General features: G+C 45.9%; 1 protein-coding gene across 1 annotated transcript; it reads left to right on the top strand.

Annotated features, from left to right (window-relative positions):
• Positions 1-4,966: 4,966 nt before the first annotated feature.
• On the top strand, positions 4,967-9,719 carry Il19 (interleukin 19). Its single transcript, XM_048357780.1, has 5 exons — positions 4,967-5,110; positions 5,244-5,309; positions 7,155-7,307; positions 7,949-8,020; positions 9,385-9,719. The coding sequence occupies exons 1-5, from the start codon at positions 4,967-4,969 to the stop codon at positions 9,496-9,498; spliced, it is 549 nt and encodes a 182-aa protein (XP_048213737.1). The 3' UTR covers positions 9,499-9,719.
• Positions 9,720-24,466: the final 14,747 nt, after the last annotated feature.

Genomic DNA, 24,466 nt, shown 5'->3' with positions numbered 1-24,466 from the left:
CAGCAAGAATGTCATATATCAAGAAAACTAATAATAACAATTGTTGGAGGGGATGTGGCCAAAAGGGAACCCTACTTCATTGTTGGTGGGAATGTAAACTGGTTCAGCCACTCTGGCAAGCAGTATGGAGATTCCTCAGAAGGCTAAATATAGAACTCCCCTATGACCCAGCAGCCCCACTTTTGGGTATCTATCCAAAAGACCACAAACAAAATCACAGTAATGCCACCAGCACAACAATGTTCATCGCAGCACAATTTGTCATAGCAAGAATCTGGAACCAACCCAGATGCCCCTCAGTAGACAAATGGATCAGGAAAATGTGGTACATATACACAATGGAATTTTATGCCTCTATCAGAAAGAATGACATTGTTCCATTTGTAAGGAAATGGAAGGACTTGGAAAAAGTTATACTAAGTGAAGTGAGCCAGATCCAAAGAAACATGGACTCTATGGTCTCCCTTATTGGGAATAATTAGTACAGGTCTAGGCAAGACATAGCAGAGCATCACAAGCCCAATAGCTATACACTAATGAACACATAAGATGATGCTAAGCGAAATGAACTCCATGTTATGGAAACAATTGTTATATCACAGTTGTAACTACTTTCAACGTTCTATGTGTATCTGTAGCTTCTATTATTGATGATGTTCTTGTATCACCTTCCTGTGGTTGTACCTACACTATCTCTGTAATCTTATCTGAGTATATTGGAAACCGTGTTTACTGGTATTGGAAGTAGGAAATTCAAAGGGAATACCAAATTTGAGAGACACAGGGTAAAAAAAAGAGAAACAACTACAAAAGCAATACTTGCAAAACTGTTTGGTGTAAGTGAACTGAACACCTCCGGGGGGGGGGGGGAGGAATGGAAAGGTGGGGGAGGGAGGGGGGTATGAGGGACAAGGTAACAAACAGTACAAGAAATGTATCCAACGCCTAACGTATGAAACTGTAACCTCTCTGTACATCAGTTTGATAATAAAAATTTGAAAAAAAAAGAAAAGTAATTTATATAAAAGGTCTTCTGAATTCCAGGTTTCTTCCTGGCTCCACCTCAGTCTTATATTTTGTTTTTCTCTGCACTAATCAAGTATAGAGAACCTTTCGAGGATAAGGTAAAGAGGAAAGACATGATGAGCAAAGAGACCTTTACATTCAAGAGGCTAAAATGGAATTGTCCCTTGTGCTGGGCCCCGGTGGTTCATGGTTATAATCTTAGCTACTCAGAAGACTGAGATCTGAGACTGGAGGTTCACCCCCAGTCAAGAGAAGAAAAGCTCATGAAACTCTTCTCTCCAATGACAGCAAAAGGCCAGACGTGGCGGGCAGTGTGACTCAAGTGATACAGTGCTAACCTAGAGTACAAAAGCTAAGAAACAGCGTCCAGACTCTTGAGTTCAAACCCCAGTACTTCCAATCCCCCTTAAAATAACCTGACCCCTGTGAAGTTAGATAAGTGGATGCAGGTGCGCATTTAGCTTGCGTCTGGCCCCTACACATGTTGGGTCCTCCCTGCGTGAGACACCAGGGAGTTGGTTTGTGCTGGAACTAGACGCACCTGTGGAGTCTCATGAGGCTGGGTGCTTGGCAAGGTTAGGCCAAGTACACCACAAAGCGCTTCCCTGACTCAGCCTGCAGGGTAAACAGGTTCAGGTGGTGATACGCTGCCACAGATCCTACAGAAGTGATCTAAGTTGGAATTTTTTTGTTGTTGTTATGGACATAGAATTGCAAGTGAGTCTCATTTGCATGATGGTGGGGAGTTTATTTCTTTCCCAGAAGCTGCGTGTCAGAACCTAAAAAAAAACAACAAAAAAAACACCAACTATTTCTTCGTAATGATTAATCAGCTATATCATAAAGAAGAAGAAAAGAAAAACCATTAAGGAAATGAAATGCTCAAGAAAGAGGGGGAATAATGATCTCCGGAGAGCGGACCCACCCAGTGAATCCTGACAGCATTTCCTCTTACCCTCTTGCATAAAAGTGACCGGCCCTCCCCAAGTGGCAGGGAACACCTGGAGAGAAGACACCAGAGCTGCTGGCAGGCACGGTGAGAGGGGAGGGTGGCGAGGCTCCATCCCCGGCTTTGCTTCCACCGAGCTCAGCCCGCACTGCCCTGGGCATTAGGACTTCTGTAGAATGGGAAGGGGTGGGTATTCCATATGGGGATGACATTTCCTGGTACCTTCTTTCAGTGAGAAGAGATAAAGGGAGGAAAGAAGAAGAAAGAAAAAAATGAATGAATGAAAGAAGGGGAGAGGAAAGGAAAGAAAGAAGGAAAACAGGAAAGAGGAAATGAAGGAAGAAATAAAAGGAATTAAAGAAGGAAGGAAGGAAGGAAGAAAGGAAGGAAGGAAAGAAGGAAGGAAAGGAGGTAAGGAGGAAAATAAGGGGAAGGAAGGAAGGAAAAGAAAGGAAAGAGAAAAGTAAGGATGGATAAAGAAGAAAAGAGGAGAGGAGGAAGAAGGAAGGAAGGATATGAAAAAAAGGGAAAGAATCAATGTCTTTACTATTGCCTTTTTATTCTGGAAAAGTTTTACTTTTCTCTTTAATTTTTAAAATTTCTTTCTTTCTTTATTGTCAAAGTGATGGGTAGAGGGGTTACAGTTTCATACATAAGGCTGTGCATACATTTCTTATCCAGCTTGTTCCCTCCTCCATCATTTTCCCCCTCCCCATCTCCCTCCCCCCATGAGTTGTACAGTTTGTTTACAGCATATAGTTTTTTATTTATTTTTTAAAAAATATTGTTATTATAAACGTGATGCATAGAGGGGTTACAGTTATATAAGTCAGGTAAAGAGTGTGTTGCTTTTTGGACAATGTTGGGGGGGGAGGGATTCCCTCCCATTCCCCTCCACGTTGTATATAGTTCATTTGAATAACTTCTAACGTCCTGTGCGCTGTTAAATATCTTTTAAGGGGTAGAGTGCAGTCCTGGTCCAGCAGGACCCTTTCAGAAATGGTTCCCTTTTGTGTCTGGTGGAAAGGGAAGGACTGGGATCTCCGACTGGGGCGCGGGGAGGGAAGGAGGGGCGGGCTGGGCGGGGCTATCGGCTTCCCTTCAGGTGCTAGCTCTGTCAGGTGTCTCTCTCCGCCCCCCCCCCCAAGGCTGCTGGTGAGTACAGATGTAATCACTGTGAGAAACGTTTCCAACACACACAGTAACGACCTTCTGTTATTATCTGAATTGGCCAAGATGTCTGGAATGACCGTTAGAGGGGCAGAGAGAGCTAGGGTAGGTTGCCACAGACTTCTCTGAAGGTAGGAAGGATTTCCTTCTTGCTTAGGAAGAAATGAGAACAGGGGAATCAAGGTGTTTAGCCTACTGCCCGTCCCTCTCCCTGGTGAGGGCAAGGGTCCATAGACACCTGCCTGGGCTCTCGGGAGGCAGGAGCTGAGGAGAGGCAAGAGTTACTGGTCCTGGGCTTTCTGGAGAGGGAGCCAGGGAGTCTTGGGGGGTGGGGAGGGAAGGACACTGTGATTCCTGCTGCCTGGGGCCTTCTTTTTTTCTTTATAGTTACAGCCACTACAACCACAGTGAAGGGTAGGGGTGGAGGCTCTGCAGATCCCTAGCTGGCTTTCTGGGTTGGAAGGCTGCCTCTTCTCTACTGCTACACCAGGATAGACATGCTGAGCCCAGCAGGCACAACCAGAAGTGAGGACCCTATGGGGCCAAGGGGACACTGGGAGCAGGGCTGGTGCAGCCATATGTGTTGTCCCAAGACTCATCTTTAAGGCTAAGCTTTGTCTGTGAAGATGGTGCTCCGGAGAGGGGCCAGAGAAAGATAACAAGCTGTACAATGAGGTGTGCGATGGGGCTGTGTCCCTATGAGCATCATATGACATGCGTGCGTGTGTGCGTGTGTGCGTGTGTGTGTGTGTGTGTGTGTGTGTGTGTGTGTGTACACGTACCAGTACTGGGGCTTGAACTCAGGGTCTGGCTGTTGTCCCTTAGCTTTTTTGCTCAAAGCTTGCACTCTACCGCTTGAGCTACACACCCATCTCTACCTGTTTTTGTCTGTTTGCTTCTTTTTGTGGTTCATCGGAGATCAGAGTCTCATAGACTTTTGTGCCCAGGATGGCTTCAAACCTTGATCCTCAGATCTTGGCCTCCTGAGTGGTGAGGATTCAGGGCATGAGCTACCGGCCCCAGGCTCCTGGGACACATTTTTAAACAAAGAGGTAGAGAGAAGCAAGCAAGAAGGACGAGGGAGAAGAGACAGCATGTATCATGAAGTCCTGTTCTGCCACAAACAAGCTAGTTGCAAATCTCTCTCTCTCTCTCTTTCTCTCTCTCTCTCTCTCTCTCTCTTGATGACACAGATGTGAAACCAGCAGCTTGGCCTTTGAGAGAGAAAAGGCATTCTTCTCCTAGGCTCCTCACTGTGACTAAGTAGTTTTTAAGAGCTATCTGTGCCTTTCTTCTCTGCCTTCTCCAGAAGGCAAAAGTCTGCCTAGTTAGCTCCAAACAAATGTTTTTAAGCAGATACACTCTGAGGTTTTTATCGTAAAAGGGTGTTGCTTACTTTAGGGTCAAACAACAATAAAAAGCCCAAATGTGCTTCGATTTTTTTTTTTCAGATCTGTTGCCTAATTTCCATGGCTTATGACCAATCTTATTTTTCTTTATTCAGTTGGTTAAAAACAATACTGTTGTCTCCTGTTGACAAAGTAAGTTGGGCCGAGTCAGCATAGTGACAGACCCACAAATGTGCTCCCCAGGACTTCAGAGGATCTCCTGTGCTTCCTGGAGCTGGGGTGTGGGGGGGTGGGGGGCAGAGAGAGCTCATTTTTAACAGAGTCGAGACGTCCAGAAAAGGAGACAAGAGCCCCTGAAACATCTCAGCACTGTGATTCCGGTCTTGGTCGCCTCCTGGCTTGCATGGTGTGGTCCCCAGAAGGAACACACCGGCATCTCTCTCTTTCCATTGCCCTCTAGGCTGGACTGAACATGAAGGTACAGAGTGTTTTCCTCTGGCTGCTGGGCACACTGCTCACCCTGTCCTCAGGGCAGAACCTTGGTCTCCAGAGATGTCTTATTTCTGTGGACATGCGCCTTCTAGAAAGGAGTTTCCAGGAAATCAAAAGAACTTTGGTGAGTGTGGGTTGGGTGAGGGTGTGGGCACAGGGGTGTGGCTGGAAAGGCAAGCTCTTTCCTCTTACCCCTGGCGTCTCAGGTGAAAGCCAGATGGCATCATCTATACCTGTCCTTCTGTTTCCTTCCCCAGCAAAGCCAGGACGTCTTGCAAAATGTCACCATCCTGTCCACGTTGGAGAGTCTGCAGGGCATTAAGGTATTGCTTGGTCTATGACTGGGTTTTTGGTTTGCTTTGTTTTAAGTGTGTTTTAATCTTGTAAGTAACATGGCCCTGGGCTAAGAAAGAAATCTCTACCCAGTGTGTTGTCCGTATTTAAGACTTCTTTAACTAAGAAGTCTGGGCACACTTCTGTCCCAGGGGCTTAAAGAAATGCCACTTCCTTAGATTGTGATGGGCTTTGGAAGTTCCTATGAAGGGAAATGAATTAAAAGAAGAGTCACTGAAAATCTGAGAAGGTTGTAGCACAGGGGACAGAAGGGAGGAAGGGATTTGGGGTGCATGGGAGAATGGGTACAAGACTGGTGAACCCAGGGATGGGTAGAGAGGGCAGGGAGGTAACTGTGTTTGTGATACAACAAGGACCTGCAGGTAAGTGGCCGGGGAGGACCTGGACAACTCCCGTGAAGCCTTTGGAAGCCAGGCTGAGCCCCGGCATTCCCAACCCAGGCTACTGAGTCCCTGAGGCTGTTTGGATACAAAAGTTATATGGCTACAAAATGATTTAGAAGTGTGTGAAATCCTCTCTGTGGAGATCAAAGTGCAAAAAGAATTTGATCTCCTCATCCTTCTGTTGCTTCTCTTTTCCTCCCTTCCCTCTCTCCTTCCCCCTTCCTTCCTTCCTTCCTTCCTTCCTTCCTTCCTTCCTTCCTTCCTTCCTTCCTTCCTTTCTTCCTTCCTCTCTTCCTCTTTTTCCTTCCTTGTTTCTTCCTTCCCTCATTTTGCTTTTAGTACTGCATTCCTTTTTCTAGTGCTGAATCTTTAGTAGCACAAGGGACGGTAACCTTTTGCCCCTCTAATTAAGGGCCCAGTGAGAATGGAGGAAGAGGGTTTCTGTGTGGCAAGTTGAATTTGCTGCCATCTAGGAAAAGCTGCCTTTGAGGCCAGAGAGGCTGCTTCCTTTCAGGCTAATGAAGATGGGTATGCTGAGAGCCACTTCCTACTTGGAATACAACCTTCTACCAGTAATTGACTGGATGGGCAGAGTACAGATTGTTAGAAGACACTATTTAGCCAGTTTCCATGGGAGAGTTTAGGAAATCTCTTAGTCACATGCATGCAGTCAGTTTTGTCTTGCAAATCTCAGCCCCATTCAAATGATCCCTGCAGTTAAAAGGACCGACTGGAAGAGAGTCTAGCACTGTGGTCTAGAGCAGAGTAGCCAGGATAAACACAGCATCATGCCCAGCACACCGGATGTGCCGTAGCCAGAGTCCTGATGGGTGGGAGACATTCCCAAGCAGGCAGCTTCAGGCTCTATAATGTAAGGAAATCCTGTTCAAGAAATCTGCTCAGCCAGGTGCCAGTGCCTCATGTCTGTAATCCTAGCTCCTCAGGAGGCTGAGATCTGAGGATGGAGGCTTGAAGCCAGCCCAGGTAGAAAAGTCCATGAGACCCTTACCTCTAATAAACTACTGAGGAAAAGCCCAGAAGTGGCACTGTGGCTCAAGTGGTAGAGTGTTAGCCTTGAGCAAAAAGAAGCCCAGGGACAGGGCCCAGGCCCTGGGTTCAAGCTCCAGGACCAGCAAAAATAATAAATAAATAATAAATAATATGCTCAGCCACCAAGCCCTCTTCAGAACAAGTGTAAGCAGAATTTAGGGATGACATGTTTGGGATTCTAATCTCTGATGGGAGTTTTGGACTCCATCTTTGGGTTGCCGTACCTCCCGGCCTTCCACCCTTGGCTGTGGGGAGAGTGGATGAACACGCTGAGGCTGTTATGAATTTTGGGAAATAACATCTAGTTCTCTCGCTTCTTGCTGTCCCCACTTGGACAGCCTACTTTGGTCTCTAAGATAATAAAAGGGCCCGTGTCTGTAGCCCGTAGATGTATGCTGCGTGACCAGGAACCTCCTGGCATTCTACATGAACAAAGTATTCAGAGATCACCAGGAGCCAAACCTCCAAATCCGGAGACAAATCAGCAGCATTGCCAACTCTTTCCTCCACACGCAGAAAACGCTGCAGCAATGTGTAAGTCCATGAGTCAGGGTTTCAGACATCTGCTCCCTGACTGCCTAGGGAGGGCCTGGGCCATATTGGCTCCCAGCATGCTTTCTGATTGGGCTGGTGAGGTGGGATGGGAGGTGTCAAAAGAAATTCCCTGCCCTGCCATCTATGGAAGAATCATGAGGAACCATCTCACAGTAGGTCAAGGAAAACCTGGGTTTCCAGCCCTGTCCTGATGTTCGCTTCCTGTGTAACTTTGTGGCAAGTGACTTCACCAATCGGTGCCCCAGATTCTAACATTGTTAGAAAAGCAATGAACTGCCCTGCCTACAATACTATAATCGTGGCCTTCAATGGGCTCAGTTAAGCATTTCCTCAACCCAACAAATATCAAGTGCCTTACCTTTTGGGGTGCTGCGTTCACACAGTGATGACCAATAGATGTTGTGTGTGCTCTCTTGGTGCTGTGAATCTAGAAAAAAGCCAAAGCTGTGGTCAGATGTCAACCATGTCCATAAACAGGCTACTCTGCCCCACTAGAATTTGCTCACCTGCTCCTCACCTGGGTGGGAGGAGAGATGTCACTGCTCAGGTGGGAGGTGGCGTGCCAGTGGGCCCCGTGGTAAGGTCCACTGACAGGCGCTACCTCCACTGTGTCATGACAGGCACAGAGATGGTGTCACTGTAGTGAGGAAGCCACCAATGCCACCAGAAGCATCTGGGACAACTACAATCAGGTGAGGTCTGGGAAGAAGACAGAGACAATGACAAAGGGTAGATGTCTTGATGGAGAGTAACAGCCTTTCAGCCACTCCAAGTCACTCATGTAGTACTCAATGAGTCTTTGTGGCAGGTTTGTCCTGCAAGTCTCTATCTGCAAAGTGTGTGTGTGTGTGTGTGTGTGTGTGTGTGTGTGTGTTTCTCCATTATCCCTCTCCTAGTTTCTTCATACCTTCACTTCTCAGGTCTAACTGCATCATAAGTCGGGGAGGAGTACATGCTGGGTAAGATGGGGGTGACACGGAGGACACAAGATCCACAGTGAATCCTAGGCTGTTTTGCATGAAGTCAATGTGTCCTGTGGGGGGTATCCTTGGCAGCACCCGCTGCAAGTATTCTGTGTCCTGATGAAGGCACAATGCTTCCCATGCCGGGGGGCGGGGGGGGGGGGTGGTCAATATAAAAGCTGTGCTTCTCATTGGCATGCATCATCGCAAGAACTGGTTCAGTAGGTCCATGATGAGGTGGAGTTTCTGTGTTCTGATCACACTAATGGATGATATCACTGGCTTTGGAGAGCAAGGAGGTTGGGGGTAGGGGGTCTGTGCAGAGCTATCTACATTAGATAATGTAGAAAGAGCCAAGGGCCAAGAGGTTCTTACTGTGAGCCCGATACTGTTCCAAGCCCATGAATGTGTGGCCACATGGATCCTTCATAATAATGCTATGAATATCATCTGCCCTGAATGAATTGGGGAAACTGGGCCTCAGTAGGTTTAGTGAGTTATCAGGTTTCTCTCTGCCTCTAAGTGGTGGAGGTAGGATTTTTGATCCCCACTGGCTAGCTCCATGGATCCTTAAGATCTCCTTTTTCTGTGGAAGGAGGTAGGAATGTCGGGAGTCACAGTCCAGTTCTGACTCTGGCTAATCAGCTGCGATGCTGTGAGGGATACTAGCCCTTAGGGGTGCTTTTTCAGTGTCAGAGGAGGACAACACGGTCTCCCTTTCACCAAAGGTACCAAGACTTTCTGGGTAGACAAAAGCATTAAAAGCAAGCTGGTATGAAAAGCAAGCAAGAAAAGAAATGGAAAGTCTTTCCTGTGAACAGCAAGGGGTGGTGGTTGACTGGGGTTGGAGGGAGGTAAGATGGAGGGAAAGGAAGGGTTTCTTATTTTGTTTATAAGGAGTTGACATGATTTAATGGCTTGTTTGTAGAAACAAAGCTGGTCATCTATTAGGAAAATAATGCCAAATGGCTGCTATGCAAATATATTTGATAAATAAAACGCAAACCACATGGAACTCAAGTCGGGGCACGTTGCTAGCCTACGCTGGCCCAGTCTGTCGAAGTGGGAGCTCATGGTGGTTTTATTGATTTCAGCTGGAGGTCCGTGCTGCTGCCATTAAGTCTTTGGGTGAGCTTGACATCTTTTTAGCCTGGATCAGTAAGAATCACCAGGGAACTTCCCATGTTCGACACCAAGTTCCTGCCTAATTATCCAGGGATGAACATCTCCGGGGAAGTTTCTTGTGATTACATCAGACTTTGAAGGGGAAAGAGATGGGTCCCCTTGCTGATTTGGGAGTCTCTCCTTTGGGGTTAGGGCATTGCACGAGCAAGGGGGAATGAGTTTGGGCCCCTTTCACCCTGCAAATGAAAAATCCCAATGGCTGGTCTTGGATTTTCTGATCCCACTTGAAAAGAGCCAAGTAGTTTGTTATTTTATTTATGACACATGTCTTCCAGGTTCTGGGAGCTAGCCTGGAAGGAATGGATCAGCTTCCCATTAACTTATTGTAAAGTCATGTCTTCTATAGTTTATGTGGTACCGATGGACTTGTCTGAATAAACACTCTGCTTTACCTCTGAGTGGAATTGCCTTATGATTCAGAGAATCAGTCAGACACTCATAATACAGCCTAGGAGAAGAAAAGAGGCATCAAGAACCTAGCTAGGCAGGGCATTTGAAGCCCAGAGTGGGATAGAACGTTACCCAGGGCTCAAAACTGGTGCAGAAAATGGTTCCAAACTGTGTTTTCTGACTCCATTTTTTTTGTTATTGTTGAAACAAAATACCTGAGGTTGGGTTACTGTCAAAAGAAAAGAAGTTTAGTTAGCTGGTGGTTCTGCGGCTTCAAGGACAGGGAGCTGGCCACGCTTTGGCCCTGGTGAGGACCGCATGGTGACAGGCATGGGAACACAGAAAGCATAGACAGAGGGAAGACACCTTGAGACAGTACAGCAGAAAATTCTGTCGGGGTAAAGACTTGCTCTTGTCCCAGCTTGTTCTCAGGGGATCTAAGATCCCAGGACACGCTGCTTAGTTCAGTCCCAAGGTACCCGCTCAGTGACCTGAGGGTCTCCCACCAGGCCCCATCTGAGACCTTGGAAGGGGCAAGCCACATCCAACCATAGCACGGGTCTTTACATTGTTCACTCAGGTGGGGCAGAGGGGCCTTCACCCCCCTTCTGACTTCCCCTCCACATCCCTCCATTCCTGGTGTCTCTTTCTCTGTGCCTCTGTCTTCTCTCTCCATCTCCTTCATCTCTCCGATTTTCTCTGTGTGCATTTGTCTTTGCTATATCTCTCTTTCCTTTCCTGATACAAAGACTAATCTACCCCTAATTCATTCTCTTAACTGTGCTGGGCTGAAGGTATGTTTCTAATGATGGATGGTTGTCATGGTGACCAACTTACGCAGGTACAGCCCAGAGGCCTGGGGCATTGTGGGCCCATCAAGGCCCAGGGGGCTGTGGAGAAGGCACCAACTAGTATGGTGATTCAGAGGACAAAGGCCTGTCAATAACCAGAGTGAATTAACAGCTGACATTTCCCAAGGCTGAAAATACTCTGTGTGCATTATCCTGAGCCATCCTTGGTACTGCACCTGGCTAGAGCTATAGTTACCTTTCTTCATTCCTACAGACTTTATCCAAAAGGACCCCTATGTAAGCCATACCCCACCCCCACCACTCCCACCTTTGGAAACCTTACCTCTCCTTCCTGTTTTCCTAGCATCCTGCGTTGTTTCTTATCAGCCTCCCTATTCAAATGTAAGGTCCATGAGTGTGGAAAGAGGAGAAGGAAATTGATGGTGCAGATCTCTCTCTCTCTCTCTCACACACACACACACACACACACACACACACACACACCCCTCTCTGATCTCAGGTAGGTATTTTATCTGAACTCTCTGTCTCTTGCCTCATTTGCCTGCCCAGTCCTTTCCTTCCTTTCAACCCTGAAGTGTCTCAACTCTTCTCTGGATCCCAAGCAGGCTTGTCACGGAGATGTGCTTTTTTTCCTTCAAAGAACTGCTTCTTACAAAATGCTCACTAGGGCTGGGAATATGGCCTAGTGGTAAAGTGCTCGCCTCGTATACATGAAGCCCTGGGTTCAATTCCTCAGCACCACATATATAGAAAAAGCCAGAAGTGGTGCTGTGGCTCAAGTGCTAGAGTGCTAACCTTGAGCAGAAAGAAGCCAAGGACAGTGCTCAGGCCCTGAGTCCCAAGCCCCAGGACTGGCACAAAACAAAACAAAACAAACAAAATGCTCACTAACTGCTGAGTGTGGTGGTGCACACCTGTAATCTCATCTTCTCAGGAGGTAGGAGTAAGGAGGATTTTGGTCTGACACTGGCCCCAGGCAAAAAGTGTAAGACCCTATGTGAAGAAATAACCTAAAGTACACAGGGATGGCTCTTGGTACAGCATTTGCCTATCAAGCACAAGGCCCCGAGTTCAAACACAGTACAGCCAAACAAAAGAAAATGAGAACAAAATTCTTGCTAAAGAACCAAGTATACAATTACCCCACCACCCAGACCTTTCTTCTGAGTCCTCTATCAGCTCTGAAAAAACTGGGTTCACCTGCACTTGTTTGGCACTGGGGAAGGGGACTCCTATGCCAGGACCATGGCAGGACTTCACATACAGCATCTCATTAACACCTCAGAGGCAGCCCCAGGGGTTGTCATTCTGGTCCCCATCAGGTCAGCGAAGGCAGTGAGGGACTTGCCCAAGGCCCCATGGCAAAGAGACAGCAGATGCAGAAGTGGAGTCTAGGCTTTGTCTGGTCCTGGGATCCTCTCTTCCTCCTGCTGGGGAAGTTCACTTCTCAATGGCCACAGTCCTATGACCCAAGACCCAGGTTACTGCTCTGAATGCGAGCAATGCATATAACTAAACCCAGACATACCAAAAGAAGCCCGGAGTAACACGCAACAAGCTTCTGAAGTCACACACAAGTTCATGGGCCAGCGCAAAGCAAGCTTCTGAATGTGTCACACAGTGTTTCTGGCCCAGAGGACACTCTGCATTTCTCCTGGGGACACTCTAGCCTTCTTCCACTTTGTTTTCCCCTAGAGAAAATTGGCCTTGTCACCTACTCAGTGACTCTGGACAGTTTACGAAGACTGAATCTTTGCAGCGTTGGAGATTTCTACCTTGTGGAATTGTTACAAGGATTTGAGCTCCTGTGTATTCAGGGCTAGATGTGTATGACATGCTCACTAGAAATGATAGGTGCCACGGAATGATTTCCCATAATTCACAGTTGTCAAGTAAGACAAACAAGAGGTGGATCTGCATCTCCGGAATGGGAGAGGCGTACAGCCCCGTAGCTCTGCGTGGAGTCCCTGCTGGGGGTTGGCTGTTTCTGCATGGGCATCCATCTCCAGACCGCCTTCCTGCTCTTGTATTGCAGGTGGTCCACTACCCTTCTTTTCCTGTTACAGCTCTCACTGGGGCACCTTCATGGGGCACCACGTAGGAGTCTTCCCTGGACTGGCTTCAGTTCCTTGCTTGGGTCAGGATGGTCTCTCATTACACTTAGAACAAGACATAGAGAAGCCTATGCACTTGATGTGCCCCGTGCCTCTATAGACCAATGCCTGAGCATGGTGGCCTAGCAAACTGATCCTTCCTGGAGGTGAGTTCAGGGCAGGGGTCAGCGCATCACCTGTGAGCAAGGGTGAAGACATAGATTTAGAAAGTGGCTATGAGCCCAATGCGGGTGACTCATACCTATAATCCTAGTTACTCAGGGAGATGAGATCTGAGAATGGAGCATTCTGTGCCATTCCAGGCAGACAAGTCTGTCAGTGCTATCTCCAATTAACCAGCAAGTTTGGAACAGGAGGTGTGGCTCAAGTGAATGAAAAAGAGAAGTTCTGAGTTCAAGCCCCAGTAATGGCACACATATACACACAGAGACACAGACAGACACACAGATAGACAGATGGACACACACACACACACACACACACACATGCATGCACACACCTTGCTATGAGCTCTCAGATACTCAGCCCAGCCATGGAACCCCTGCTACCCCCTTCCCACGGCCTTGCTCATTTGGAGATTTGAGTGCCGTTGGCCATACCTCTCCTGGTGTCTTAGTTTGAAGCTGGATCCAGGAGCCAGGTCCTCTGCACGGGCAGGCCACCACCAGGCCTGGGAGAGAGCTTCGGAATCCAGTGTTTGTAACAGGAGCTGTGACTCAGAACACCACATCGGTCTGTTCATGTTCCTGGATACTCTAAGCAGACTCTGGGAATGAAACAGTCTTATTTGCCTCATGAGGTTGCACGAGGATTAAATGATTTAGCGTTTTATTAAATCCTAGGTACACACAAGCAAAGCCTATGATTATCCTTTATTATGTTGTAAGGTGGTAAAAACAGAGAAAATGAAGAAGCCACATTTTGAGAGGTGGAATCTTGGAGTCTTAGCACTAGTGGTCTGTAGGCAGCCGATTGTTACGAAGGCCTGAAGCCTGCAAATACACTTAGCACAGTTAGGAAACAGGCCAGAGAGGAAAGAACAGAAACAATGCCAACAAACCAATTCAGCTCCAGTGGAGAGCTGAAGTGGGACGCCATGGTGACCAGAGATGAGCCAGGAGACAGGACACAGGAAGTGAACATGGAGCCATGTGGCATGGCACAATAGCACCTGAACTCGTCCAGGCCTAAATAGGCTCAGGCAGGGGGGCAGGGTCACAGGTCCGGACCCAGACACTGGACTGACAGGATTAGTAGCCCATCAGCCAAGTGCCCACCCCTGTCTCCAGGGATTCATGCATGCCCATCACCTGAAGTGGGTGGGCTTTACCTTCCCCCAGCATGAGGAAAAGATGCCAGATCCTACCATTCACTGTGTGGCCAATATGGCGCCAGCCTGACCTGACCTCCCTACTTCAGTTATACCTTACTTAGCTGTATCCCCAACCCAGGCTTAATTTTCAGAGAACAATTGCCCCATCTCAGGGCAGAAATCAATCTTCTTGCTGCTTTCTTCTACACCTCCAACCCACTGTGTTCCTTGGGATTCAGAGTCAAGTTAGAGGTATCTCAGTACTCCTTTTTCTAGAATCAAAGTTTCCAAGGACACTCGGTAATTACATGTTCCCCGTGGAAATGTAGGTGTACAGCAAGCAGAAGCAGTGCAACCAGTGCCCTCTTGAGGAGGCCTGTGGCTTTGTCTTTGGGCTTTGGGAGTCCGTCTCTCATCTGATCCTCTGTTCTCCATTTGGAATCTCTACCCTCTACTTCATTTCTCTGGGTTCTTGCTCACCACAAGAACTCAGTGTTCCCCTCTGTCTGACCCACTTGTGTTAGTTTGATTTAGCCTCAGAATCTTGTTTGAATGGTCCTTAATTGAACAACCCTGAAGCTTGAAGGGCAGGCTTCTTACCCAGTGCCTGGGCTAGCCACCCCACCCCCCCAGAGCAAGGCACAAACCTGGCCCTGCCCACCTGGCAGCTGTGTGGTCAGGAGCGCAGGTTATGTGGCTTCATCTGCCCCGCCCCCCCAAGGCATCAATCAAATAAGCACCTTCCCATGCTGGGCAGAGCTTCTCAGCATGTTCAGTAAGTGAGTCAGGTGAGCTCCTGGGAGAAGAGATGTGGTGGATTCAGACTCTGAGTGGGTTACCAGAGGGAAACAGACATGGATACTCAGGAATGGAAAGTCTCATGATCAACTTGAGTGCTCATAGTAATTGTAATCAGGCTCATCTTCAACTCCTTCAATCCATGCCCCAACCTCACTAACACCAAAGTGCTGCTACAGAAATGCTCTGTAACCAGCCAGGTGCTGGTGGCTCACACCTGTAATCCTAGCTACTCAGGAGGCTGAGATCTGAGGATCTCCATTAGAAGCCAGTAGGGGCAAGAAAGTCCATGAGGCTCTTTATCTCTAACCACCAAAAAACCAGAACAGGAACTATGGCTCAAACGATAGAGAGCTAGCCTTTAACATAAAAAAAAGCTCAGGGGTAGAAGCTAGGACATGAGTTCAAGCCCCAGGATTAGCAATTTAAAAAATAGTATAGAAAATAAATACTATGTAGGCTCAAAACTTTTGGTCCAGCTTTCCTTGCTGTGAGGAGTAAGCCATTCCTGATCCTGCCACAGTCTCCATCCAAAAGCTTACTGGACCATTAGCCCTCCCAGGCCGTACTCAAACCACTTTGAGAAAGCTCAGACATTGGCCTTGCCACTCAGAAGTCATCTCAATCTCCTCTCCCCTCCCAGGACCCTATAGGAGCACAGGCTCTGGCTTTTTCTAGGAAAGGCCTGATGATAGTTTCTCCCATCCTATGACCAAACCATCTCATCCTTCTCAGAGTGTGTGTCGCAGTGGGAGAGGTTTGACCATCACACCATTGGTCTTTGCCCCTTCCTTTTGTGTGCCTTCAGCATACTAGTGAAATTTAGAAACATTATTCTGAGTTTCTAAATTTAGAAACTCTACTCGGAATAAGGTTTCTAAATTTATAACATAGCAGAGATAGAAAAAAATTATAAAGGACACCAATAATATAAAAATATAGCAACCAGAATATGGAAATGATAGGTAGGATATTTATATCTATTAGGGTATCGATTAATATAACTTGGCAGACTTTCTAAGCAATGGTGTGTATAAATGATATTTTGAGATATCTGAAGCCACTGTAATAGAACACAAAGTTGCCTGTGATTTCTGTCAGTGGAACACTGTATTTGTGTTGCTATTGCTACCATGGCCTGTGTTTGTTATCTATCTTTCATAATTAAAGAAAATGCTTAGTTTTGATTGAAAGTTAGTGAAAACAAAAGACATAGCTTTTTTTTTTTTTTCCTGTCCTGAGGCTTGAACTCTGGGTCTGGGTGCTCTCCTTGGACTCCTTTTGCTCCAGGCTAGCGCTCTACAACTTGAACCTGGGTGCCATTTCCAGGTTTTTCTGTGATTTAATTGGAGATAAGAGTTTCACAGACTTTTCTGTCTGGGCGGTCTTTGAACTATGATCCTCAGAACTCAGCCTCCTAAGTAGCTAAGATTGTAGGTGTGAGCCACAATGGGACAGGAAGACACAGAATCCTTCCATTTATCTTCTCCTAGGTTAGAAATTCCAGGCTGTGCACTCTGAGGCCCATTGGAGGGTCCCACCATGATGTCTTGACCACTTGGTTCCATCAAGCTCAGGGTCCACACATGAGAGATTCCCCATACTTGTTTTGGAAATAAAAGAAGGAATAAAATCTGGGGCAGGTGGCTCACCCTTGTAATCCTAACTTCTTGGGAGGCTGAGATTGGGAAGATGGAAAGTTCAAGGCCAACCTCGGCAGAAGAGTTCACAAGTTTCTTTTCTCTTGGGCCCAGTGCTTGGTGCCTGTTATCCTAGCTACAATGTGAAGACTAAAATAGGCAGATCACAATCATGACCCTGAGCAGAAAGCGAGACCCTATCTTGAGAATAACTAGCACACACATACACAAAATGAAAAGGTCTGCAAGTGGAGCTCAGTGGTAGAGAGCCTGTGCAAGTGCATGGACCCTAAGTTCAAATCCCAGGACCTCCAAAAAAGGAATCAAGTAAATTCCCATTCTCCTAAGTGAAGTAACTGTGAATTCAAGGCCTTGTTTGGGCTTTTGTTCCTGGCTCTATGTCCTGGGGAAGCTCCCCACAGTGTAGACAGAGGGACAAGCTGAGTTACCCAACTCTGGAGACTCAGTGATGTCAGAGGAAGTGCAGCTGGAGGTAGAAAGGATCGTGCAAGTTGAGCTGGCTCAACAGAGTGTGATAGAAAAATGCAGGAAAGGGAAGTGAGGTCATTCCTGTTGGCAGCCTTGAAGACAGGGAACTGAAAGTGTGTGCTCCTGGCAGAGTCAGCTGTTCTACCCCACCCCATCCTGCCTGTCTCCTCGGAAGTCAGAAGGAGCCGCACCAAAATTTCCAGCACCAAAGACTTGGGAGTGGCAAAGTCTTCTACCTGCCTGGCCAGTCCACGAGCTGCAGTTCTTCCTCCAGAGGAACCGGAAGGCCTGTGTTCCTCAGAGTTCCCTTCAAAGTGATGCAACTGGGCAGGAAGCCAGACATCAGTAACTATGACGTCGTACACATGAAAAACCCTGAGTGGCAAACTCAGGACTTGCCGTGGGAAAAAGGCTGGACTTCCCTTAAAAAAAAATGTGCCTTGAAAATGTTTACTGCCCCAAAAATGGCTTGCTGAGTAAGCTGAATATATTCCATAAGAAGGGATTCTCCTCTTTCCTCAGTTTATCTTTACAATGTCACTGGCACTTATTAGATGCTGCTCCCCCCCCCCCACACCTCCAGTTTTAAAACCTCACTTTGGGGCTCAGAATGAAGCTTAGCGGTAGAGTGCTTGCCTAGCATGCATGAAGCCTGGGTTCGATTCCTCAGTACCACATAGACAGAAAAAGCTGGAAATGTTGCTGCAGCTCAAGTGGTAGAAGGTCAGGGACAGTGCCCATGCCCTCAGTTCAAGCTCCCAAGACAGGGAAAAAAATAAATAAAACCTCACTTTGTCAAGTTGGCTTGGTGTGTGCATGAAATGTACCCCCAGTGACTCTATTCTGGGACCCCATCTGCTCCACTCGGTAACTAACCATATATCGAGCCTTCACTGTCCTTGAAAAGCTCCTGTTGAATACACAGCACTTCCTGTGGCTCTTCCTTCTCAGAAACCCTTCAATGGCTTCCTCTTGCCTCAGAGAGCAAGCAACCAATTACAGAATCAAGAAGGTCCAATTTGAAAGGGACTTAAGAAATGATTTCGTTTATTTTCCCACCATTCTCAGAAGAGGAAGGCAAGTGAATTTCCCAAGATCACCCAGTGGGGAAAAGGGAAGGCTAGAGCTAGCACTTATGCTCCTAGCCTCACAGGCCGAATTCATACTCCTTGGCATGATCTCCTTTGTCATTCACGGTATGACTTTATTTCCAACTTGACCTTGTACTGCTCCTCTGTGCACACCCCAGCTCCAGTCAAATAAATCAATTTCCCAGTCGTCAAGAACAGGAGACTTGATAGCTCTAGCTCATCTCCACTCTGAATCCCCTTTATCCAACCACACTCCCAAGCATATTAATTCATTTCAATTCGGCCCATGCTTTTCCAATCTCATCCCAGACTCTTCTCTGTGTCATAGGTGTCCCTCTGGGGCATCTTGGCATTTCCCTTCTATGCACTCAGTAGTACTAACTGCCTCAGTGGTTCTTTAAGTCCAACCCTAATCCCCTCAACAAAGCTTTCAGCAATTAGGGGTTGTAATCCTCACAGCATTAGCCTACTGTTCTGAACCTAGTAGGTGTTTAGCAAATGCTCATTGAATCAATGCCATTTACAATCTATCTCATCAAACACGGGAGTGATAAAAATCATCTTTTGTGCTTAAAGGTTTATATAAACATTGCTGTTGCCAAGTCAGTGAGCCAGCCTGACTAGGTAAGAGTCATCACATTTTGTTGATGAATACTCAATGCCTGGAAGGTGTAAGACCTGGTCTGGGTCAGTTGTGGTCACACTGAGAGTTGGTGGGAAAGTGAATGTTAGAAGTGGGATCCTTGGGATCCGAACTGCTACAATCATGCACTTTCCATCACAGTCTCTTTCCTTTGACTAGAATTGTGAGGTAGAAAAAGTGTCTTGCCTAGTCTCATTAATGAGGAAAGCTATTTACTATGTAAGAACAGCTCACAACAGTTTAAGTGAACACACATGGTGGAATAAACACACAGGGTTCATCTTCTGAGTCTACATTTTACCAACCTAGTGACCTTAGGGCAAGTTACTTAACCTCTTTGAACTATGGTTTCCCCATTTGTGAAGTGGGGGAATTGGGACTAGATGTACTGAAAGTAATTTCCAGCTCTATGGTTTGGGGAGGCAATGGGTCGTTAGAGAGGAGCACTCCTGCCCTGGGAGTAGAATTTCTTCACTCAGACCTTAATGGAGAAGGCACCGTGGTCAAGAGCTCCTGGTCCTCTCACAAGTTAAATCATGAAGCTCATGCTTTAGAACACAACATAAAGAAGAAACAATTGCAAATCAATGTGTTCATTCAGTGTTCATTACATACTAGCTGAACAAGATATCTGCACAAAGAGCTCCCAGGCTAGAAGGAAATATAGCTATGTAACCAAAAAGTTGTGAATTTTTAAGTACAAAACACATATGTATATGTATATGTAAATACACATAGATACATGTATATATGCATATATACACACATATAGAAGCGAAGGTGGAAATGTGGGAAGAATCAACGATACCTTGAGAAATAGGAGTGGAGGGGAGACAGGGTATGTCAGAGAAAGTTCAATGGGACAGATGAGGATAGTATTTATATGATATGTGATATGGAATCTAGTCAATGGGCTTAATAAAGTGTTTTGTTGTGTGTGGCAGCTAAATCCTGTAATCCTAGCCTACTTCAGAAGCAGACACTGGGGTGGGACTGGTAAGGATTGAGGCCACACAGGCCTTACGTTAAGTTCTTTTTATTTTGGTTGGTCATGGGGCTTGAACTCTGGGCCTGGGTGCAGTACCTGAGCTCTTCAGCTCAAGGATAGCACTCTACAACTCGAGCCACAGTGCCACTTCCAGTTTTCTGGTGGTTAATTGGAGATAAGTATCTCATTTGTGTTGCTGCCTGGGCTGGCTTTGAACCTCAGTCCTTAGATCTCAGCCTCCCAAGTAGCTAGGATTACAGGTGTGAGCCACCAGCATGTGGCTAGGCATAAAGTTCTTGAGACTCCATCTTAATCAACATCTGGGAGTGGAGGTGGGCAGCAGTCATACCCAGTGCTAGGGGGAAGCACAAGTAGGGGGATTACAGACCAGGACAGCCTAGGCATACAGTGAGATTTTACCTTCAAAATCATCAGTGTCAATAAGGAGGCTGGGAGCATGACTCAAGTAGTACAGCACCTGCCTAGCAAGTGTGAGGTCATAAATTCAATCCCAGGTAAGAAAAGTCTCTCTCTCTGTCTCTGTCTCTCTCTCTCTGTCTCTCTGTATATATGTATGTATGTGCATATATATTTTAAACATATGATTGTGTAAATTATGATTGCACCTAAGTAAAAGGAACCTAGATTTACTGAAAATCTTGGTTTCAAGTATTCTTGTCAGACTACATTACCCAATTTTACATTGATTACCTTTATGAGTACTCATGAGAAATCATTTACTTAGCATCAATGATTGCCAAAACCACTATTCAAAAAATTCCCTGTATTCCGCTGGAGGCATGCTTAAGGGGCGAAGTGCTTGCCTAGCAAGAAGGTGGCCCTGAGTTCAAACTCAAGTACTGCCACTTAAAAAATAAACACACAGACAAGACACCTCCTATGGGCCATCATCACAATGATACCAGGGCCTTTTCAAATCCAGGGAGCTTCCCAGAAGGCACGGGGGTACCGAGCCTGTGACATTGGATGCTGTGTTTATGGCCTTAATGCCAACCATGTTTGTAACATTATCACAGAAAAAAGTTTTAGGACAAATCTAGTCTTGGGTGAGAAGTTTCTTGAAGCTTTATTTAGCAAGGCAGGAAATAAAGCTGGTCCCTATGTGGGCTCATGAGAAGCACCCCCAAATCCATGGGAAAGGAACATTTAGAAGGCTCGAGCCAGTTTCAGTTGTTCAGCTCCACATTTACTCCAGGCAAGAGTGTTCCAGACGACCTTACTAATTAAAGGATCGTTTTACAGCGTTGACTGGCACCCTTGATTAAGTGCTGTACCAGGCATCTTTAGTTTTGTGGACATCACTCATCTGAGGGCAAGGCCAGGGTAGCCCCCTCACTGTTCTCTAAGAAAGCAAAAAGACGTATGCTCTCTTCATTTACAGTGTTTAAGAACTGTACCTTAGACACAGGCTAAGGATTGTACCTTAGGCTTTGAGACTAATAGATTCAAGATTTCCAAGCACCAAGTCTCAATTGACATAAGGTGATACATGTTTGAAGATCGGCCAGATGCTTTCTTTTAGAAGACATTTATTTAGGGCAGAAAAAGTATGTATTCCCCTTTCACAAAGTCTCCTTTTTAGTTCAAGGAAGAGTTTTACCAGATTTTAGTCTGGAGATGTTTACCCAATATGTGCTTATCTAAGAGCTTTGCGCAAATTATTAGTACAAGGTTAAGCATTCAAGTTACTTGTGAATGCAGTGTTTATTCGTGGCTGTTGGCTCTTGGTTCACTTTGATTATTTTTCATGCTCTAGATTTTAACTTCCTTTTGCATTCATGCCTCAGTGTCCCTAATTTGTCCTGCGTCACTATTGTGGAAGAACAGGCATGGGATTAAACAGTTTAAGCAATACTTAGATTAGATATCCCCACTGGTTTTCCACACTTATCAGACATTACAGTGAAAAGTCATGGTCTTCACTTTCCGGGAACTTTATGCAGACATTGAAAGGTAATCAGAAGAGCATTCTGACCTCAAAGGCAAAAGTGCAAGGAACCATTGAGTGTCAGAACCGAGAAGGACTTTGTGCACTCTACTGGTTCTCTCCATGTTTTAATTCATAAACTGAGGCGCAGAATCATGAGATGATATGCCAAAATCATTCTGTTAATTAGAACTCCTAGTTGAAGAGGAACTCAGCACAGCTTCTATCACCTTGATGCTTTTCAAGGCGCTGTTAGTCATTCATTTAAGGTGCTTTGAATTTAACCTGGTTTGCAGTGTGGCCCTACGTGACGGACCAGTCCCTGTTGAAGAAAACCTTTCAGTGTTGGGAGGAGAAATGGCTGAGGCCCATGAAACAGAAGGTAACATCAAGGGCTCTCCCAGGCTGTGGAAAATCTGCACTGGAGTCAGAGAAGGAAAGGTGGAAATAGGCCAGGATCACGTAGAGGTAGTATATGGGTCTCTTCTTTAATGATGAATAGAGGGAAAGACCTCTGTTTGTCTTGCTGGAGAACAGTAGTGCGAAGAGCAAAAGTAAAGGAAAAATAGCAGGGGTGAGTTCCCAGTGTCTGGGAAGATATTTGGCTAAGGAGTATTGGATTTAGAGGAGAAGGGAAGGACACTTCTTGGAATTCTCTTCCAGTTCCATAACTGTGATCTTTTTGGCCCTCACAACCATTTATCCAGTCGAAAGGTGGAGCCTAGAAGAAATACATCCTTTATCTACTACTATAACCAGTGATCAAACCCGTTGGGCAGTACTTCTTGGAGCAGGAAGATGTTGGAGCAATACAGTGTGCAGTTAAGTGCCTTAGCCCTGGAGGAAATGCTGGGCCACCGGAGAAATTCCAAGGGAGTTCCGCCCTCACCAGGGTTAGCTCACTTCCTTCACATGCCATACATATACATGACAGAAGCCTCTTCACTTGAGAGAGACTCTTGGGAGATCAGAAGCAAGAGACCTTCCTGAGCTCAGGTAAGAAAGAGGCCTTCCCACATCATTCTGGAAATCAGCTGGGGTCTTCTTCATCATATACCCAGAGCCATGTCCAAAGGAAACTTTTTCCATGAGGGTGAAATCACTTACAGGACATTTGCATTTGTACCTCAGTATCTACTATAATTTTTAAGGCAGTGAGTACTCTGTAAATGCTGATCCACTTGTCAAATGTATGATAGACTGTAAATAAGTTCAAGGCAACTAAGAGCTGATCAAGTTGTACACCAGCCTACCATGCCTACCATACTGGTTTTCTTCAGGAGGCTGAGGAGATTGCAAGTTTGAGACCAGCCTGGGCTATTATGTGACTCTATCTAAAAAGATAAAGAATGCTGGGGAGAAATGAATTTCCCCCTCTTTTTTTGCTCTGGTTAAGTTTGAGATAGGTTCTTTTTGCCCTGTAAAGCCTAGACTACAATTCTCCTATTTTTGTTTCCTGCCTATCTTGAATGTGCCATTATGCCATGCTCTTGGTTGAGATGGGTTTTACAAACTTGTTTCTCTATTTGGTCTTCAAACACGATCCTTCCAATATCAACATCCCAAGTAGCTAGGATTACAGGCTACTGTAATATACTGGCTTTACCATATACTTTTGAGAAAAAAAGCTATTTAAAATATATGAAAACATGTGTAGAAGTCCCTATTTTCAAAGGGTGAGCAAATATAGCCATTGTATTCAATATACACTATGTAAACAAAATGGACTATGTATTTGCTTTATTTTTAAGTTCATTTTCAATATGTACAAAGTAAATGTGAGACTATTTTTTTAAGTCTATATTTTCCCCTTTCGTCACAATAGCTCTATCTAGCATTGTTGGATACTATTTTTATTTATGATTTTGTTATCTTGTCCACTATGGATTTTTCCACTCATTTTAATATTGAATTAAAATAGTTTTTTGGTGTCCCCTAAAATTTTGCTCCCTACCCCTATTGAGAACCTCTCTCATCTTACTTGAACCCTAGTCTATTTCACTTTTTCTTTTTTTTTTTTTTTTTGGCCAGTCCTGTGGCTTGGACTCAGGGCCTGAGCACTGTCCCTGGCTTCTTCTTGCTCAAGGCTAGCACTCTGCCACTTGAGCCACAGTGCCACTTCTGGCCATTTTCTATATATGTGGTGCTGGGGAATCGAACCCAGGGCTTCATGTATACAAGGCAAGCACTCTTGCGACTAGGCCATATCCCAGCCCCTATTTCACTTTTTCTTAAAACTTGACAGACACCAAAAAACACCCCCACTCTGAGGAACCTCACCTCAAGAAGTCATGAGTTGTTTTACAACCTTTGTTTGGGAATCACTCAGCCCTGGGGCCAGTTATTCAGGGCCAGCAAAGTGCCTGCTCTTGGTGTGCCTGACTACGGCTCTCCTGCAAAGGGCACTGTAGAACCCAGGTTGTTGGTCGGGGGGGGAGGGGGCGGGAAGATGAGGTGGAATCCTACCATTGCCCATCAGATCTCGCCTTTTCTCTGGCGGTACGATTGTTATGAAATCGTTGACTTGGTTTTTGCCTTCAGGGCTGAAGTGAAGAAGATATTATTTCAAACAACTGCTCTGATCTCAGACAAATGCCAAAAAGAAGGAGAGACTCCTTTGCCCTAAGGGTGACCATTAAAATCCAGACAAATTTCTCTGTAGTGTTTTGGGTGGCACAATCATGGCTTCTGTGAGACTCTGTTTTCCCCAGTTGCCCTGCGGGCCTAAAAGAACCAGAGAGGTGAACAGGTGGTGACATTCTGGAA

The sequence above is a fragment of the Perognathus longimembris genome, chromosome 11 (genome assembly GCF_023159225.1).
Source record: "Perognathus longimembris pacificus isolate PPM17 chromosome 11, ASM2315922v1, whole genome shotgun sequence".
Classification (NCBI taxonomy): domain Eukaryota; kingdom Metazoa; phylum Chordata; class Mammalia; order Rodentia; family Heteromyidae; genus Perognathus; species Perognathus longimembris.
The sequence above is the reverse complement of the archived record's forward strand: the minus strand, read 5'-3'. Positions and strand labels throughout refer to the sequence as shown.